The 21,122-nt window shown below is 38.6% G+C and overlaps 1 protein-coding gene across 2 annotated transcripts in view; it reads left to right on the top strand.

Annotated features, from left to right (window-relative positions):
- The window catches only part of CAV1 (caveolin 1), a 36,737-nt gene extending 27,818 nt beyond the window's left edge, over positions 1–8,919 (top strand). For both annotated transcript variants that reach the window (XM_058297252.1, XM_004449289.5), the window contains exon 3: positions 6,690–8,919. In XM_058297252.1, the coding sequence (XP_058153235.1) occupies positions 6,690–7,031 (342 nt within the window). In that variant the 3' untranslated portion in view covers positions 7,032–8,919. The remainder of the gene's footprint in view (positions 1–6,689) is intronic.
- The last annotated feature ends 12,203 nt before the right edge of the window (positions 8,920–21,122 follow it).

Genomic DNA, 21,122 nt, shown 5'->3' on the forward strand with positions numbered 1-21,122 from the left:
GCTCAGCCTCTTCCTGAGGCATCCCATTCTAAGAAACTAAATGGCACCTGCATCTCTTGATTGCCTTTAAAAAAAAAATCCTATTCTGCTCCAAATCCAAATAAGCAGTAAAGTGCTGCTGCAGCAAAAGCTGCCATGCTATAGAGCAGAGTGTGGAGAGGGTTCCTGAGGAAATGGGACTCAGGAGTGAGAGTTTTTCTTAAGGGTAAATCAAACTAATGATGCACGTGAATACTGAGCACATTGGGGATTGTTGGAGAGAAGCACCATTATCCAGTCAACAAATAGACACGGGGACCTCTTATGAGCTCAAGTTGCGATGCAAGTCCAGCAGCCTTTTGCATTAGCCATGGAATGTGGCATCCAGGCTGGTCAAGAGTTTGTAGTGACAGCAGCCAGTAGCAGGAGAACTCAGGAGAGTGCCTAAGCATGAGTTCCAGTCCTGTGTCTACCATTAAATGTCAGTTATCTTGCAGTTTTGGCCATCAGTTTCTCTCTCTCAACTGGAATTCCATTTCTTTAAGAATCCTTTCAGCTTTAAATATCTACAAATTTGCTGAAGCAACTGTGCTTTTCTGATGTGGAATTTTAGAGCTGCCTTTAAATGGAATGATGGGTCATTTAGCAGAACTTTGTTGGGTTCAGCACATTCTGAATACATGTCAAAAATGTACAAAGAAGGTATTTTTGAAAAAAACATTCCCTCCAGTTGTCCACCCTAGATAAATGTACAAAAATAGCAATGCTCACGTTGTGAAAAGGACATTTCTCCTAAACTCACACAGAGTGAAGTCAGTGTTCAGGAGACAGTGAGAGATTTCCGTGAGACCCAGAGATGTGACTGGGCTAGGCAGACAAGGGGCGTGGTGGGGATGGTGGAAGTTCCTAGGGAAAGAGGGTAGAATGCAGGGCTGGATGTGGGTCTGGGGATCAGAAGTTAGAGCTCTAATTTCAGCTTCTCCACTGATTGGCTTGGGACCTTGAAAATGTCTCACCCCATTTACTCTCCCTGTGCCTCAGTTTCCTTATCTTCCAATCAGAATAAGAGTCCTTGGCTGGGTGCCAGGATTGTGAGAACATACTTTGTGGGGCCATGAAAATGCAATCAATACCCAAAATGCAAAACATCTCAGTTCCTAAATGTCCTAACTGTAAGTGAAAAAGTTAACAGTAATTTCTTTAATAATCAGAATGAGAATGTTTTAGAAAGCATATACATCAAGGTGAAAATTAATCAAATAAAACTTGTTAGCACTGGTCAGTCCCCAGGGTACATAAGCAAAAAGACATCAGACTTGAAATAAGATGGAGTTCCAGTTTTACTACTTACTGTCTGTGTAGATCATTAACCTCCTGCAGTAACCTCATCTGTAAAATGGAAATAATAACTATATCTTAGAGAGTTTGTGGTAAAGATTATTACAAATGGAAGTTAGCATTTATGAGCCACTGATTGCCGGTGAGCTCACAGCCACTCTACGCTGTGCTGTTGATAGTTCTTTTATTATAATTGCCTACTGAAAATCTCAGTCACCTAGAGCAGGGGAATGTTTTAATACTACCATTTATTGAGTATTTACTACATGCAGGGTTCTATATCTTATGCTAAGTACTATATAAATTATGTCATATAATCTTCACAAAAATCCTATCACTATTACAGTTGTGGAAATGCAGGTGGAGAGAAATTAAGCTTTATATCTGGCTCATTGGTATGTCCTTAACCGGCCTTGCTTTCTTTTTCTCAGCTTCATCTAATTTGCTGTACTTTTCATATTCTTTTAAGCCACTTTAAATTTCCAAAACTAACGCAGCAACTAACTGAACTATTTATATAACATGTTATTTTTGTCATATTGCTGTCTACCCCTGGAGACCAGCTCTAAATTCACTTGGATGCTTGAGGATAAATTCATGGTCACTGGCATTTTCTGCAAAGCACTGAAAAGCAGCCACTCAGAAATTTTCTAAGCAACTTAAAAGAAGGATTAAGAATTTCTAGTATGTTCATCAAAGTATTTATATTTATTCTTAAAAAAATATAATTATCAAGAAATCTTACACACAGTCAAATGTTCATAGCTATCTTGACAACACACCAATTGTTAATGTGGTGTTGGTGTAATCATTATTAGTTAGCAGAAATATCAAATTCAGCATTCTCTTTTTTAATTATGAAATAATATAATCATCACAAAGAAAACTTGAAAAATATTTTTAAATACTGTAGTATTGTTTAGATCAGATTTAAGCCACAACTCCACAATTTATTAGCATTTCTGGACCTCAAACATTTTATCTGTGAAATGAGAATAATATATAACGGTGTTGTTGTGAGTTAAATGAGAGCAGTATCTGATCATAATAGCCAGTCAGAAAATGCTAGGAACTGACCCTTCCCTTGAAAAAGAATTTCAAGACAGACCTGCTCTTAGAGTCTGTTCTCTAAACAGATGGGGGGAAGCAGACATGGCTCAACTAATAGAGCATCTGTCTACCATATGGAGGGTCCAGGGTTCAATCCCCAGGGCCTTCTGGCCCATGTGGTAAGCTATCCCACACGCAGTGCTGCAGCATGCAAGGAGTGCCATGCAGGGGCATCCCTGGGTAGTGGAGCCCACGTGGAAGGAATGCGCCCCGCAAGGAGAGCTGCCCTGTGAGAAAAAAGCACAGCCCGCCCACAAGTGGCGTCACACACAAGGAGAGCTGATGTAGCAAGATGACACAACAAAAAAGAGACACAGTTTCCAGTGCCGCCAGATAATGCAAGTGGACACAGAAGAACACACAGCAAATGGACACAGAAAGCAGACAATGGGGGAAGGGGAGAGAAAAAAATGAATCTTTAAAAATAAATAAATAAAGAGATGGGAATCCTGTTCCCTGAGTAAAGTGCTTCCTAATCTCCTTTAGTAATAGATTTTTTCCCCCAATAAAAGTGATGTACCCTCTCCCATTATACTCTTAAAATATATGTGCCATTTCAAGGCATTCATGACCCCCATTACCCATCCTTTGATCCTAGATGAAGAGCACCTGCTCTGGTGTATTAGTTTTGACTTCTCCAACTCCGTCCAGGAACAAGATCATCTTAAGAAAATAAAATGTTTGTGTATCTTGAAACTGAATGGGAAAAAAAGCCTGAGGCCCTTATTTTTGTTCGCTTTGGAGAAGAATGCAATTTCAGAACACGAACACAATCCCATAATAAGCAATTAAACAAATAGCACAGAATAGTCATTAAATGACCCATTTGATATGTCACATATTTTAAAACCCACAAATGGCAGAAGATAAAATCAGAAGATTAGGGAGAAGGAAAAGCTGGATTTAGTGAGGAAACTAGGGGACAAGGAAGGGGAGGATTTACTGGAGAAATGAGTCTGGTTTGTGGTTGCTTAAGTTGTCAAATTGCTCATTAGCTTTGGCAAAAAAATTCTTTAGTGAAGCAATTTTTTATTGAGAATTTTTTTAAAGTCCTCTTGATACTATTCAAAGTATGCTGTCCACTGGGCCTGAGATATCTTATTCCTTTTCTTTTTTAAAAAAAGATTTTATTTATTTCTCTCCCCCTCCCCCCCTTGTCTGCTCTCTGTGTCCATTCACTGTGTGTTCTTCTGTGTCAGTTTGTGTTCTCATCAGGCAGCACTGGGGATCTGTGTCTCTTTTTGTTGCATCATCTTGCTGCATCAGCTCTGTGTGTGTGTGGCATCGCTCCTGGGTGAGCTGCGATTTCACACGGGGCAGCTCTCCTTTCACAGGGGCCACTCCTTGCATGGGGGGGCACCCTTATGCAGGGGCATCCCTGCATGGGCCAGCACTCCTTGCACACAGCAGCACCATACGTGGACCAGCTCACCACACGAGTCAGGAAGCCCTGGGTATCGAACACTCGGACCTCCTGTATGGTAGACAAACACTCTTATCAGTGGAGCCACATCTGCTTCCCTTTTATTCCTCTTCATTCCTAAGCCAGCTGTCAAATGAACAATTTTGTTCAAGTCACATGTTTCCCATAGTGATCACTGAAGCCCAAATTATCCATGGTGAAGTAATACCATTTAGAAAGATAGTTGCAAGAATTAGGATTATTATAAGAGTATATATAAGAAGCAGGAGTTTTTCCTGGAGAAAGAGAGGATTTAGACTTAGATGACCCCATGAGAGCTGGCATCCATCAGTCGAAATGCAATGTTTGTGCACCACGGATCTTAGGCCCCCAACCTGATGGCTGTCCGCCTTTGAATGCAGACCGGTAATCTGTGCTGCCCCCAAGTAGGTGGGCAGAAATTCTCTCTGGATCAAAGGCAAGCTCTCAGGACAAATATCAAGATGGAAAGAGAACTTCATTCAGTTTTATTGGTGACACACAGCAATGTCTGTCAAAGTGCAACTGCAAACCCACTGGTTTTTGAGGCCAGTTCAAATAATAGGCTTATTGGACCTATACCTGTGTTGTACCCTGTGAGTCTCTTTCTGACAAACAACACTCAGACTATGCAATGCAAAAAGAGAGCAGAAAGGGAAGAAAAAGAGTGGTCTGATTTCCACTGAGGATGCTCAATAAGTGGGAACTAATAAGAAAACCAGGGTACCAAACTTAGATTAAATAACTGAAGAACTCAACCCAAAGTGACTGGAGTTGAGACCCAGTGCTGACTTACAATGTCAGCATGGACTCGGGGGGAAGAAAAGGTATATAAAAAATAAAAATAAAACCCAAATGTATTTACCTCTGAGCCTAGATCTAATTGAGCAAAAAGCATAGAAATGAAAGAAATATTAGGATGATAATAAATCTATTTAACTTAGTTGACATAATGGGGGCCATACCATTATTACATATTACATTTTGTAAACATTGAACAATAGATCAAAAGTAGCCAGAATGTTCTAGAAAATAAACTTTTAAAATTGGTAAGCACCCTGTACTTTTTCCAAAGAAGTTTTACTGTGTTAAATCAAAGGTGGCTCCTTGGCAGTAGGCAGCTCCATGGAGGCATCCAAGTCCTCATTCCTGAGCTTGGCTGGATTGCTGCGGCAGTCATCAACTTATTTGGATTTGCAACTATATTGGATTCCTTCCTATAGCTGCCACCACCTAGCAATTGAGCTGGGTTTGTCCTACCCTTTTATTGGTAATTTTTTTTAATCGAATGCTTTGGCTTAAACTATATAAATCTTTAGAAGGGATAAAAGCTCCTGAGAATTCATTTATTTTAGGTGCACATGTACAGTAGGAAGGTGTACTATTGGGAAAGGGACTTTGCATTCGGCCCTGCCATTGCTGTTGTTTGACTCAAGCAAGTCACCTTGACCTCTCTAAACCTTTGTTCTTTTCATTCGTAAAATGACAATAACTTACTTTAGCTAATTGGTTTAAAACTTCGGATCACATAGAGACAATGCTTGTAGACGTACATGAACTGTTAAGGGCTTTGTGACTGCAAACTCATTTGATTACCTCCTAGCAGCCATCGAAAGGGACTACTATAAGATTACTTGGTATAGACCATGGATATTTGCAATTATCTGTCGTTATCCAAAACTTTATTCTGAGTTTTATTTCATTCAAAAGTGAATCTCTCTCTAGTTCATTTTTTTTACTCCCTTCCCTTTCTAATTTTCTTCTTGCTGACAGTGTCGCCTCTGTTCTCCACGGCAGGCAGGTCGAGATCTCAAAGATCCAGCTCATCTTCAGTTTTGATTTCTCTCTTCCCCCATCCTGAAGTAACCAAGTCCGGTGGATGCTTCATGTGAACATCTAGGCGATCTTTCATTTCTGGTTTTCATGGCCACCATTCCAGTTTTGGCCCTGCCATCTCAAACTCTGGTTACTCTCTACCTTGTTTATCATTCCTCTTCTCCCCAGTCTGCATGCTGATGTCAAATTCATCTTGATAAACTGCCACATTGATTGTAGCAGCATTCCCCTGCTCCCATATCTTCTGTAGACCTTCCCCTTCCCTCCCACCCACCCCCTATGTGTAGAACAAAATCTAATCCAGCTCAATCTTAGCCACACAGGTCTGCTCCAACTGTGAGACTCACTGTACTTACCCTTCCTTCTTCCTCGGGTTTTGCTCACACCATTTCCAAAGTCCCATCTTCCTTTCCTCCAAACCATACCCCATTTTCCAATTCCTGCTTAAGTCCCACTATGCCAATGCCTCAAAACTCAGAATGATCTAATTTCCTGAATTGATTCTACTGACTGAATTTTGAAGAGTAGATAATCCATTATGAACTAACTACCCTTTAACATTGTGTGTGTGGTTGTTGAGGGCAGTTAACTATTGTCACTTTGCTTACATTTTACTGAGTGCCTTGTACCCTTATCCATGTTACCGGGTTTTACTTCAAGTCAGGGAAATTTATCATATCCGTTTGGTTCCCTCTAGAGCAGTGAGTCTCAACCTTTTGCATGGTAAAGAAGTACCTGAAGAACATGTTGAAAGTTCTCCTGGACTCCACCCCCAGAGATTCAATGAGGTTGGTGGGGGGAGCCCAAATAGCCGCATATCCAATAAGTCCCAGGTGATGCTAATGCTACTGGTTGCCTTTGAGCATCTCACACAGAACCCTCACATAGAAGCTAAGATACAGTTATGCATACCGAGTAGTGTTGTTGTCCCACCCCTCCCCCATCTTCTGTTCCATGCTCACATTCTGTCGCTTCTTTGTTTTAGATTGATTTTGAAGATGTGATTGCAGAACCAGAAGGGACACACAGTTTTGATGGCATCTGGAAGGCCAGCTTCACCACCTTCACCGTGACGAAATACTGGTTTTACCGCTTGCTGTCTACCCTCTTTGGCATCCCAATGGCACTCATATGGGGCATTTACTTTGCCATTCTCTCTTTCCTGCACATCTGGGCAGTTGTACCGTGCATTAAGAGTTTCCTGATTGAGATTCAGTGCATCGGCCGTGTCTATTCCATCTACATCCACACCTTCTGTGACCCACTCTTCGAGGCTGTTGGCAAACTATTCAGCAATATCCGTATCAACATGCAGAAGGAAATATAAATGACATTTCAAGGATAGAAGTATATCTGGTCCTTTTTGTTTTTCTTTTAATTTTCTTGGTGCCAGCTTCAAGGTCCAAGTTGCTAGTACAGCAACAATTGATGAATGCATATCTTGGTTCAGAACAAAGAAATCATTTACAATTTCTCAGTTACAACTAACTATTATTTCGTCTCTTTCTGAGCTATTTCATCTATTTTTGGTTGTCTGAATTTTTAAAATACATTTCAATTTTTTCCTTGTCATTTTATTTGCATGTGGATTGTTTTGTTGGCTAAGATATGAACACATTGTTAAAAGATAATATATTGAGATAAATATGAAGAACTAAGGAGGGAAAAAAGCAACCCCAGCTCCTTACTCTACAATGTTGGTCATTTTATGGTAAGGGCAAGAATCAAAGGCTGTGGCCTTTGGGTGCACAGCTATGTGGGCAGATTTTAAGCAAATTGTCTCCCCACTATCTGAAGAGTTAGTGGATTGCTGCCATTTACTTTAATGATCCAGTGGGATCTAATGATCCTGATCAAGTTAACAAATACAATCTTCTGCATTCACATGATCCAACTAATGCCTTACCATTCTCGAAATTTTAACCTATGATACTTTCTGTGCCTGAATATTTGTTATGCAGATAGAGAGACCTAAGTGCCTTCCTGATTTTCACGTTTTCCTTTTCTAATTGGATCTAACTCATCAACTTACCTTAAGTTAGCAGCCTCCCTGAAAATCAAAATTAGAAAATGCATTGCCTAGTTTGCTCTTACTTCTGACTACGAGATAGTCCGGTGAAACTGGTGCCTATGCTGGATCATGCAGCATCTTTATCCCTTTTGAGTACAGGGGACTTTAAACCCCATGAAATGAATTAAGGTGGGTGAATGGGCTGAGCACTCCCAGGCTGGGAGGGCTAGAAGCCAACTTTCCCTGCCTCTTATCAGCTGCATGAGGTCAGCATGTCTATTCAGTTTCCTTTAGTTTCAGGAATAATCACACTTTCCTGAATCCAAACTAATCCATTACTGGAGTGGTTTAGTGGCTTAACATTGTGCTCCCTTTCTCTGCTGATCTTTGGGCCTCCAGGGAAGGGCTGTCAAAATGGAGGCCATTGTGTGAAACTGTCAGTTGTTGCAAATGTAACCCCTTCAAAGTACGGCATTTGCAACTGTCTGTTATGCTGTGACATGTGGCCCCTCCCCCCTGCCAGGAGCTTTGGACCTGATCCAAGCATCATTCTGCTCAGAGAGAACAAGGGGGAGGAGGCAGTAATAAAAGACGGAGGTAATTTTGCTGGAATAAATTCAAATTCTTCTGAACTCAAACTGAGGAATTTTGCCTGTAAACCTGAGTCAAATAGAAAGCTGCCTGGTACATCTAAAGCCTTTCTTTTTCCTGCTCATATTGTGATTCTGCCCTTGGGGATTTTTTTAAACTTCAATTATACTTTTATTTTTATTTTCATATACATATTGGAATGCTGCTTGGTTTTTTCTTTTGCTTCTTCCATGTTTCTTAACAATTTAATTATCACCCTGTTACCTATTTTATTTTCTGCATTTAAGACAGACACTGGCATGGGCATAGTTTTACTTTTAAACTGTGTACATAATTTAAAAAGTACTATATTACATACTTTAAAGTATAAAGGTATTTTTATCTTTATATAAGGAAAATCACATGGGACATTGCTTTGTGATTCAATCTGTAAACTGTATCCTAAGACATGTCTGTTCCACATAGATGCTTAATCCCTCGTGCAAATCAGTTTGCTGGTCCAAAAGATTGAGGAAGTTTTATATGCTTACTGATATATTTGGCACTTTTTTTTTATCTTGCATGTCCTGTAAAAGAGTACACATCTTCACAATAAAAATGTTTAACAGTTCAATAGTCCATCTTTATTATTTATCCCAGAAACAGAAACAGGTGTGGTGTATGTGGATGTGTGTGTGTGTGTGTGTGTGGCATGTGCATAGTATGTGTGTAGAGTGTGTACGTGTTTGCAGCGTAAAAACGGAGAAGGGTCTTCCGTTTTTTAATTATTATGAAATAAATCATTTAGATGGAACTTTTCTTTTAACATTATTTACTTCAAATAAAAGTTATAAATAATAATAAAGAGTTATTTAGCAAATACTTTGTCATAGGAAATCAATTTGCGCCCCCAACAACTTTGTGTGATGGATAGGATTCTCATTTGGTAAATGACACAATTTTCATTCAGGGGGAATGCATTGAACTTTGCTGTGCCTAATTGAGATTTTTTAAGACATTCATTTTAGCCACAATAAATTATTGGCTTTGGCTAGGTTTACATTCAAGGCTTTCAAGTCAAATTTTGCAAAAGGGTCTTCTATCTATCTCACCCTGAAACTCCTTTCATGCAGTTTCCCGAGTCCCTCTCATTTCTGTGCTCTCCAGTAATTTCTGGGGCTGCTTAGTTATTTGGTCTGGGATTTGTGTTTACCCAACAGATCCATTTCTAGCATGCAGAATTAAGACATGTCTTTGATCATGGCAGCATGTGAGATCCTGAGCCAACCTATACCCCCAGTTCAAGCACAATCAGTTAAATAACTGTACAAGGATAAACTTCCCTTTGGTTTTATTATTTGAATTTCCAAATTAATACATGCTAACAAAATCTAGGCTTTACTTATTTATATTTGGCTCAGCCACACACATGAAGCAACTCCATCTTTAGATGCACAAGTACCCACAGGCCTTCAGACAACATTTTACTCCATACAGGGAATAAACAGCTTCATAACTTTACACATTTAACCAAATATTAGTTACATAACAGTGCACACCAGTCCAGTGGAGTTGAAGCTCTGTCTGAAGCATTAACTCATACCTTCTCTGATGTGGCTGCTGATTTTTAAATGTTCCATTTTTTACATTATAATCAGCTTTTGTAGAATTGGGGCAGGAAAGATGGGTTTAGAAATGTATCCTTAACATAACACAAAAGAGTAAAAACATTAAGAAAAGATCATGGCTGTGAATATACAAAATGTTAGACTTCTATATATCAAAATCAGTAGAAACAAATGATAAAGTGGTAAAAGAAAGCATTTGTAATATATATGACACACACAGCATTACAGAATATTTAAAATAATGGAGCTTTTTTTTATAAATTAATAAGACGAAGCTGAACATGCCAACAGAAAATGGGCCAAGGTATGAAAAGATAATCAAGAGAAGAAATGTACCTATGAAAAAGCTTATGCTCAGTAATGATGTAATAAAAATCCGAGCAATGAGATATCCTTTTCACTTCTTAAATTTGCAGAGATCAAAAATAATAATTAGGTTGGTGAGGATGCAGGGGAGCAGGCACACTCACTCATTATTTGTGTTTGGGGGGAGAATTAAATGATTGGTTCAACAATTTTATATCCTAAATAAAAACAATAGAAGCACACCAAGATTTATTATCATCATGGATGTTTGTTACATGATTGTCAATAGTAGGAAAAAATTGGAAACAATATAAATATTTAAATATAGGGAAGTGATTAAATAAATTACGGTAAATCCATTTAATAAATGATCATTAGTTTTTAAATATTTCCATGCTGTAGAATATTTAATTTCATGGAAACATGTTCATAGCATAATGTTAACTTTAAAAGTAACATTTAAAATTGTTTGCAGGGTATGCTGCTACTTTTATTATTTTGAAAAATAAGGTTTTGGTGCTCAAATACATCATTTCTGAGTGCCTGCCAGCTACTTTACAAGCATAATGTAATGTATGCAATTTATCAAAACAGGTAGTGATGTCCCCATTTTACAAATAAGAAAACTGAGATTTAGAGATTTTTAATGAGTCACCAATTCACACAACTAATAAGCATTGAAGCTGCCATTTAATCCAGGTGTGTCTGATACCGTCGCTCTGCTCCATCCACCCGTCTCTCCTGGAGTTCTGTGTGGTTTCTGATCCTTAAGCCTTCTATCTATTCAGGACATTTCCTGTCCCTACTGGTTTGCAGAGTCATCTCACCCACACTGAAATATATAACCAGGTAATATAATTGTGAGCAAAGTTGGAGTAAACTTTAGCAACAATGTAATAGTGGTTAAAACTTATAATTCTGTGCACTTTAAATATAAGTAGCATCCCAACTTTACAGATTAAGAATTTTAGGCACAGAGGAGTCAAGAAGTAACTTGCCCAGGTTACATAGCCAGTAATGGGTAAACGCAGATTTATGAGTTTCTGAGATCTGGCTCCAAGGTCTGGGAACTAAAGCATAGCAACACAGCTGAAGAGTTAGTGATAATGCTACTGAGAACAAGTAATAATAGACAATATGAATGGCAATTCTATCATTCATGAATTGCTATGTCTTCAAGTTTATTTTGCTGGATATTTATGTAACTATACCAGTTTATTTAGGGCCAGCATTTGCCTAGGGATCAATTCCATTCTTTTATTCTCAGGATGATATGTATAGCAATGGCACCCTGGCACTGCACATCTCTAGGAAGTGTCAGTCACAGACTTCCATGTGAATAGCATCTCCTAGATTAGTACATGTAACTTTTCCAGGCTCGTATGCTTTATGTGAGTCTCTTATACACAGCACAGAGTTGGGATTTTATTTTTAATCCAATCTTACAGTTCCTGTGTACAACCATCATTTGCATGCTGGTCTATCATAACTACTCTTTCTATTTTTACTCTTGCCCCCATACAACTCACTTGGCCGTTTCACTACACAGCAGTGAAATTTGCTGTGTAAATTTGAGAAATAGTCACACACACAAAGGGCTGAAAACCTCTCTTGACTTCTCATTGCACTCTATATGAAACCTAAGCTTTCTTACCCAGGCCTACAAAGTCTTATGTAATCCAGCTCCTGACTATCTCTTCAACCTTACCTCATACCTCCTCTTCCTTACTATCTGTCCTCCAGACATATTGACTTTCTTTCAGTCCCACGAATGTGCTGTGCCCTAAATGGTCACAGGACATTGTGCAAGCTGTGGTCTCTGACTGGAATGTTCTTATCGTCTCACTACTTTGTGAACTCCTTTTCATCCTTTACAACTCAGCTTCAATGTCACCCTTTGGAAATGTCTTCCATTACACATTTTTATACCCTTTCTAATTGTCCCACAGTTCTTGAATATTCTGTTCCCTTGTTTTGGTTTTATGTTTTTGCTTTTTTTTTCATTCTTTTATCTCTGCATTTCCATTTCAGAAGCTTCTACTGACATATCTTTATGCTCACTGAGTCTTTCCTTGGCTCTGGTCAGTCTACTGGTTAGCCCATCAAAGGCATTCTCCATTTCTGTTAGAGTTTTTTTAACTTCCAGCATCTCCTTTTCATTCTTTCTTAGAGTTTTCATCTCTGCTTTCATTACCCTTCTGTTCTTATTGTAGTCTACTTTTTGCATTAGAGCCCTTAGCATATTAATCATAATTATCTTAAATTCTTAGTTTGATAATTCCAAAATATGCCATATATGTTCCTTGTTCTGATGCTTGCTTTGTCTCTTCAGATTGTGTTTTTCGTGACTTTTAGCAGGTCTTATAATTTTTTGTATAAAATTGGACATTATGTATTGGATATTAAGAACTGAGTTAAATAGAATGTTGGTGTGACTCTTTATGTTTATCTGGCTAGGAAGTAGACTGTGTTTAATGTTTACTACAGCTGTAGGTGTAAGAGACTTCAATTTCCTCTAGTGTCCTTGTTTTTGTTTCCCTGGTTATCTTTCGGTTTCCCTAGAAACTCCTTAGTTGGAGTTTATGTCGTGCAGCTCTCTAAGTTGTGATCCACTGCTATAATTCTGGAACCCTGTTGATATGCTGGTAAAGTTTTAGTCAGGGGAAGCATTTTATGATTAAATCTTTTTTTTTTTTATTAGGTGGTTGGTTGGTTGGTTGGTTTTTAGTGGACACAGTCTCTGGGCTGTGACTGTCAGAAGAGCTGCTTAGCTTTTTAAAAAATCTCCTCATACGAGGCAGCAAGGCAAGAAGAGGCTGGAGTTGGCTAATTGCCTTTCCTGCAGGTCAGATAAGGCTTTGGTAAAATAGTTTCCCTTGAGGGCTGGCCTGTGTTACAGGAAACAGATCTCTGGGTATATTTCAAAATGGCTACTTTTCCCCTCCACCTGTCAGAAGCTTGAGCAATTTTTCTCCAGTCCTCACTATGAAAACTTGCAAGTGTAGGGTCCCCTTAAAACTAGGACCCAAGAGTTTTTAACTCTCAAGCTAGTTCATACTGAGCCTCCAGCAATTCATCAATTACAGTTTTAAGCATTCGTACTAGCACTGGCTCCAGTGGCAGGCTTTCACTTCTGTATTTCTGCTCCTGGTAAGCTCAGTATTTTCCTGTAATTCTCAGTATTTTCCTGTCTCTCCAGTTTTGGGGACAGCAGCTTTCCATGTGACCTCAATTCTATGATGGATCTAAGAAGAGGTGTTTTTCACCTTTTTTTTCTTGTTGTAAGAATGGAAGTGATGATTTCCAATCTATTGTTTTGGAGTAGATACCAGAAGACTATCTTCCTTATCTGAAGTAAAAAATATCCTCCTTTTTTAATCTCTAGCTTAGTCTCTTACCTATTTCCTTTACAACACATATTATATTTAGTAATTATTTTATGTCCTTATAATTTTTAAGTCTTCTCCCACTTTAGAATGCAAAAGTCCATGAGGCAGAGATCTGGCCATAAGAGACACTCAATTAATATTTGTTGGATGGGTAGATGGATGGATGGATGGATGGATAGATGGAGAATATGAAGGCATAAGGTGCTAAATTCTGCTTTATCACTTACTGTTCTACAAAGAAAGTCACCTAAAATAATATGATTGGAATTTGTTTTTCTGTTTCCACTTCACTAAATTTCTCCATGATTTTGTTTTCCATTTAGGCTTCCTCTGTCATTACCGATAAACATTGTTCAATATACATATTTTTCTTACTTGAATAATAGCAAACACATGCCGATACAGCTATTAAGGAAAAAAAAGATATTTTTCCAGCAGCTGTTGACTTCATCAATTCCACTACATGATGAGTCACTCTGGCTTCCACAGGGCTAGAAAGTTAAAACTAAGGAAGTCGGATTTTTTTATTGTGATGCGAGAGAAGTGGGAAGAGTTAGATTTGGGGGAGGTGAATAAAATCAACCGGAATGAGAGACTTGATACTACAGAAAGTTGTATAATCTACAAATCAAAGGGGAAAAGCTATACAGCAACTAGTACTTAACAGAATGACTAAAAAACACATGAAAACTGGCATAAAGGGGGGAGAGTTTGTTACAGGAAGAAGATAGTCATTAAAAAAGGCAACAGCTGCCAGTCTGAGCCACTTTAGGAATTGTCAACAAAAAACCTACTCCTCTCCTTCATTTTTATTAATATGATGCCAACTCTTAATGAGATAATAACTATTCCAGGCATTAGTAAAAGTCCTTTTTGAGATAATATTACTTAAATCCTCCAACACATTGCCCAAGCTCTTGGAAAGGTGAGATTTAATTGCATGCCAACTCTAAAACAGAAAGCTCTGTTGACTGTTTAACACAAAGTAAGCATTCTGTGAAATGCATAACACAATGTGCACACTGATGGATGTAATTTGGCTTGACACTGACTTTGGATTTTCACAGTGATTTTTTTCCTTTGCTTCACTGCCATTCATATTGCCCTGAAAAGTAATACCTTCAATTGATTGAGCACTTAGCATATGCCAAGCATTTTATAAATATTACTTCAAAGAATAGACCTATGCCCTAGGTGTTATTGTCTAGGTCAAGTGGATACCATTAGCTCTCTTTTAGAGGTCACGAGACAGAAGTTCAGAGAGGTTAAATTACTCACTCAGGGTTACCCAGTGAGTTTAGCACCCATGACAATTAGCTCGAAAGGTCTTCTTTATGGAGAAACTGACTTTATGCTTGGGAGAAATTGCAAAAATGATTGCATTGTGTGTCATCGAGGGGGGGAAAGGATAGTAAACCATTAAAAGCCATTCAGATAATGTTATCCCTAGCCCAAAGTTCTGTTCACATAGTTGTTCACTTTATTCCTTCAACAGGCACTTATGCAGCAACAATTTTGCCTTGTAGGGAAAACAAGGATGGGTAAGACAAGAAGGTCTTATAACTTTGTCTTCAGTGGAGTTCAGTGTAGCATCTAGGAGAGCAACCCCAAAATGAAATTAATATTCTGTTATTTTACTGCTGAGAAAATAATGTTTGGCAAAAATAAAAATTGTTGACAATAAATTTTATGGGTTAATATAGTAGCCTAGATACTGTGCCATATAACTCCAGGAATATTGACTAGCTCCCCTGGGGTGACAGGGATCAGAGGAATGGGGCTGACCACTTTCCCTCAAAAAGTCAAACTCTAGTTTCATTACTTTTTCACATGAGTTTTCAGCAAAATATTTCGTTTGATTAAATTGTTCCATGTTTTAGTTTTCTAAAAGTTGCCAAAAGCAACATATTAATACCAGAAATGGGTTGAATTTTATAACAGGGATTTATTATGTTGCAAGCTTACAGTTCAGAGGCCATGAAAGTGTCCGAATCAAGGTATCATCAGGTGACGCTTCCTCCATGAAGACTGGCACATGGTGGCATCTGCTGGTGATCCACGACTCCTCTCTTTTGGGTTATGTTGATTTCAGCTTCCTGCTCTCATGGCTTTCTCTCTCTGCCCTGTGCCTTTTTCTCTGTCTGTTTCTGGGGATTTCTCTCTAACCTCCTGTGTCTTTTTCTGTATTCATCATGTTTATAAGTGACTCCAGTTAGAGGGTAAAGACCCACCCTGGATTATGCATTGCTGGAATAATCTAATTGAAAGGCCCTTAACTGAAGTATTCTAACCAGAAGATCCCACCTGCACTAGGTTTACACCCTCAGGAATGGATTAGCTCTAAGGACATGATTTTCTGTGGTCCACCCAGCATCAAACCATCACATTACATCACTAGGAAAATTTGGAAACCCCTGACTTTATGAAATACATATTTTATACCAACAGATGATAAGTGAAATGTTGGTACTTGCTTTTGTGATTATCACTCTAATATGTTCTCAAAATATTTTTGAAGGTGTAGGCTCAGCAGAGCAGATGAGAAACACAGAAAATATTTATCAAATACATGATAAATACCAATTGGAATCTATAATAGTCTTGCAAACTCTCACACCCTATTCTCACAGTAGTGAGTAATGATTTGAGTGGGGTGAGTAGAAAAAAAATGGCTGTGTCATTTATATTACTGTGGAGGAAATAAATTAACAGTGAAGTTATTAGCGTTAGGACAAATATCTGGGAAGATGTCAAATAATGCTTAGGAAATTTACAAAGAAAAAATTAGCCTTCAGTGTCTACATTGACCTAGACCAGTTCTTTAGATATTCTCATTTCACTTTCAACTTTCAACCTTAACCAATAACAGGAACAAATAATAAGCTACTGTGTAATAGAAAATTTTTTAAACTTAGAAGCAGAAACCTGTAGTCAAACCCTTAGTCAACTTCAGAACCAGCTATGTACCTTGATTAAGTCATATAACTGCTGGCCCCAATATGACTCCTACCTCATTAGATTATGATGTGAGTGAAAAAGCTAAACAACTAAATGAAGCTGGACCACACAGAAACTAGAGTTTTAAACAGCCCCTCACTCCATCACTCTTCCTTGCTCCTTTTAATGCCCCATGGCCATTTATCTGCTTTTCTTAACACATTCAAACCATTCCCTTGCCTCTCTCCATAAACCAGATTTCTTCTTCTGCTTGTCAACATGAACTAAATTTAAAATATTCAAAATCTACCCAGTCTTTTACTTCAAGTACCCATCATCTTCTGACTTCCTTTTCTGTGCCTCTGTTTAAAGGGACTCATGGCTGACATCTGATTGGTTCAAACTAGATTGTAGATGTGGGCTCCCCTAGATTTGTTGTCCAGTCTAGTCCAATAACTTGTGGCTCTGGGAGCAGAGTTACCTGACTTGAAAGGTTGCCCATTCAGGGACTTGAGAAAGGAAGGGGAAGTTAATAAAGGTGGGACAGGCAAACTGGAAAGCATGTCTATTACAACCTGAATATCCATAAAACCCGAATATTTCCAACTCTTCCTCATCTGTGTCTTCCTGTATTCCCTTGAGATAAGAAGGGAGATGTACTCATAACTCCATATTAGGTGGGAAAAATAAAGCACCAAGGATGAATGGTTTACCCAGAGTCATTTAATGAGTCACTGGTGGAACAAGAAATAAATCCAGACTGTCAGAGAGTTTAAGTTGCCTGGTTTCTCTTTAACACTTGAGAGTACAAAGATTTCAAAACATACAACAGATGCAAAATATACTGAATTTTATCAATTGTAGAGGCAGAAACACAGGCACTGAGAAAAGAAGAAAATGTCACTAGTGAGTGATAAACCTGCTTCAAATAGACTTCTGTCTCAACAGAGTTGTACTTTTAATCCAAGGCAACTTTCTCCCAGTAAAGAACTATTAATGTCAGTCAGCAAGGAAGCTGAGGGTTAAATTCTTGGCACCAACCCCAAGAGGCATTGGAAAGCTTCAACCTCCAATAATTCAGTCAATAAATAGGTGTCTCTTTCATGAAAGTGTCAGAAAGCACAGTTAATATTCAGACATTACCTGCAAATTAAATGAGGAGCTATCTCACTGTAAAGGACATTATCTCTTTGTGTATTTTAAATAAAATTTCTGGAGAGAGGAGGCACAAAACGCTGCTGTCAGGAGTTAAAAAAAAAAAAAAAGACAGCTACTGGCCATCCACAGCTCTGTGGACCATTGTGAAACTCAAATGGTTCCTGTACCTAACACAAAGTGAGGAAGGTAGCGGTGGTGGTGGGCTGACAGAAGGTTCTCTCAGCTTAAGGCAGCAGAGTAGAGCAAGAGACATCATTGGCACTAGGTCTAATTTCTTGCTTTATGATGAATGCTGCCAAACAAATTAGGGAGTTGTCACAGTTCCCGCCCTATGGTCTGGGCTCATTTGTAAAATAGAGCAAAGGGATCCCAGTGCTTTGAGAATGTCCGTACAAAATTATAATAATTGCTTATTACATAATACAGTTATTAAAGCATTTTATTTGTGGTTCAAGAAACAGGGCATGTACGTTGATAGAAATGATGGAGGCAAATGCACATAATTGTGTTTTCCTCTGGTAACTTTCCCAGGCAATGAAAGACTCTGGTCCCCGTGCCTTGGGGCATTTTAGTCATATCTCCACTGAACTGTAAGCTACTGGGGGTCAGAGACCAATTTTTAGACATCATTGTATCTACAGAGTATTACATAGTGACTGGAACAATAAATATCTGCTAATCTGAACGAGTACTCTGTTACAGAGTTTATCATGATGTATTCTTAAGTTCTGCTACACACATACAAGAATTGTAAACCTTAAAATGGAGGGACCAAATCTGATCTACCTTTGCAATGGTAAAGCAGTGCTGTCCAATAGAACTTCCTGTAATAATGAGAATGTTCTATTTTACATTGTCCAATGGTAAGCTATTAGCCACATGTACTATTGGACACTTGAAAACCTGAGGGATTGAGTTTTTTCTTTTTTTTTTTTTTACTATCAATTAATTCAAATTTAAATCAGCCATTGTGGCTAGTGGTTACTATATTGGACAAAGCAGATTATTGTCCAGGAACATGCCTGGCACATATCAGTTGTCACTGGAATGTTTCTGAATGAATGAATGACTGCACACACAATCCCTCCACACACCCTGGTCTAGTTTGCTAACACTGCTCAAAAGAAGATACCATAAAATGGATTGACTTTTAACAATAAGAGTCCATTAGTTTAGGAGATTATAGTCTTGAGGCTAAGAAAAATGTCCAAATCTAGGCATCATCAAGGCGATGCTTTCTTTCTTAAAACAGACTACCAGTGATCCTAGACTCCTCTGTCACATGCCAAGGCACATGGCAGCATCTGCTGGTCTCTCCCTTCTCTTCCAGGTTTCATTGCTTTCAGATTCTTGCTTCCTTGACTTTTTCTCTTTCTGTCTGAATTTCATTCTCTTACAAAGGACTCCAGTAAGATGATTAAGACCCACCCTGGGGCATGCCTCAACTGGAGTAAACTAACCAAAAGGTCCTATTTACAGTAGCTTCACACCCACAGGAATGAATTAGCTTTAAGAACAAACTTTTCTGGGGTATTTAACAGCTTTGAACCATCACACACCTACATCTCTCCAAACAGCTCTCAGCTGCAAAGTGCAGTAAGCAGTCAGTATGCTCAGACTACTTGGTTCAGTTGGGGTTAAATATGTGGTCTAAAGAGAAAGAGAATTTGAACATTCACTGGCTATTTTGAGGAAACCCTTTTGTAGCTAATTTGAAAGATGTACTTCAAAGTAATCAATTCACTTAAGAATACATAATCTATAGATCATATCTTCATTCCAAGTCTTACAGCTTAGGGCAGAGTGGTTGAGTGGAAAAATAATGTTCTTGGGTTCTAGTTCCACTCTGATTTCTACTAGCTAATTGACCTCAGAAGCACAATTAACATGAAACCACTTATCTTTTCTTAGCTGCAAAATAGGAAATTCCTATATGCTATGCCTCCTTCCCAGGATATTGTCAGGAGGAAGTGAGATTACATGTGTGAAAATATATAATGATAAGCAAATGTAGATTATTATTATAATGTTACTCATTTTGAATTAAATAATATTTTAAACATTATTATAGTAATGATGCTTGTATAATTATCAAATAATTTAATATACATTTTCTTGCACATTAAAAATATACATGTGCCAAGAAAAAAAGAAAAACAATTTTCTTCTGCTTTAAGAATTTCCATATTCTTCTCTGCCACTTCAAACTTCCTAAAATCACATGCTGGATAGCTTCAAGTGCACATATACAACTCTTCCTCTCACCCACTTTTTGGCATCATTAGGTGTGTCTATCAGCACAAATAGGTCACATTATAAACACTGAGTTTGTAGAATAAAATCCCTATTGGCACATTATCTACCCAGACAACCCTTCAAGAAGAGATTTCACATAGTGTTTCTGATGGCCCCTTGAAGAGAGATTATGTGGATGCTTTCATAAAGGGAAATAATGGAAGAAGCAAGACCAGAAGACAGTTTGAGCAGCATCCCCCAAAACTGGGAAGCAGAGATGTGTGGGTCCCCATGTGCCTATGCTCTGATTCCTTGCAGAGCCCCAGGATATGACTGGACCTTAGAAGGGAGCAACCCACCCACCTAGAGTTCCTAAGGAGACTCGACCCAGGGCCCTGGACTCCCAGCCTCGCCAATGGCCCCAATGCCCCAGACAAGCAGTGCCCAGGCAGAGCCCCCAGCCTCAGGGAATATAACAGCTTTGAACCATGAGCACATCAGCTGTGCTCTCTGGAGACCACAACCAAGAGACCTTGGGGCCTTCACATGCCACTAAAACAGAGACCATCATGACAGAACTTGAACTTACCAACAGTCAGACCAAATGGAAGCATGGGGCATATTACACTTATCTAGAGAAAAGAAAAAAATGTAACATCACTCACATCCTCTAGACTGGGGGAAATCATACTGCTACCCACTTTATGACTGGGCCTTAAAGCAGGGCTGCATTTCACTTCATATTTTTCAGAGAGACTATAGTAAGGTGAGTTTTTGTTTTTACTCATCTTTTGTCATAGTCCCCATCCCCATAGAACTCTAAGGGCTGATTTGGAAACCAATCCAGTTACATTCACTAGGCCTTGTTCAAAAACCAACATTTCCCTCTAATCCTCAAACATTTTTCTTAGATCAAGTGAGTATATCAAGGGAAATAATGAGCAAATATGATTGTTCATGAGTTTAAAGTTATTTTTGGCAGATACTGGTCAATTCCAGTAGCTAGGAGCAGGCGACATGTCATTATCGAAAGTACTTTTCAGGCCAAATGTGTCACCTGTTCAAATACTCATTGCAATCAGTCCTGAAATGGGTATGTAACCTAATACTATAAGCACAAAGAATCTCAGACAGAAGAGCACCATGTATGAATGGGTCACTCAAGGCAGAAGTGTCAGTCTTCT

Source organism: Dasypus novemcinctus, chromosome 5 (genome assembly GCF_030445035.2).
Source record: "Dasypus novemcinctus isolate mDasNov1 chromosome 5, mDasNov1.1.hap2, whole genome shotgun sequence".
Lineage (NCBI taxonomy): Eukaryota > Metazoa > Chordata > Mammalia > Cingulata > Dasypodidae > Dasypus > Dasypus novemcinctus.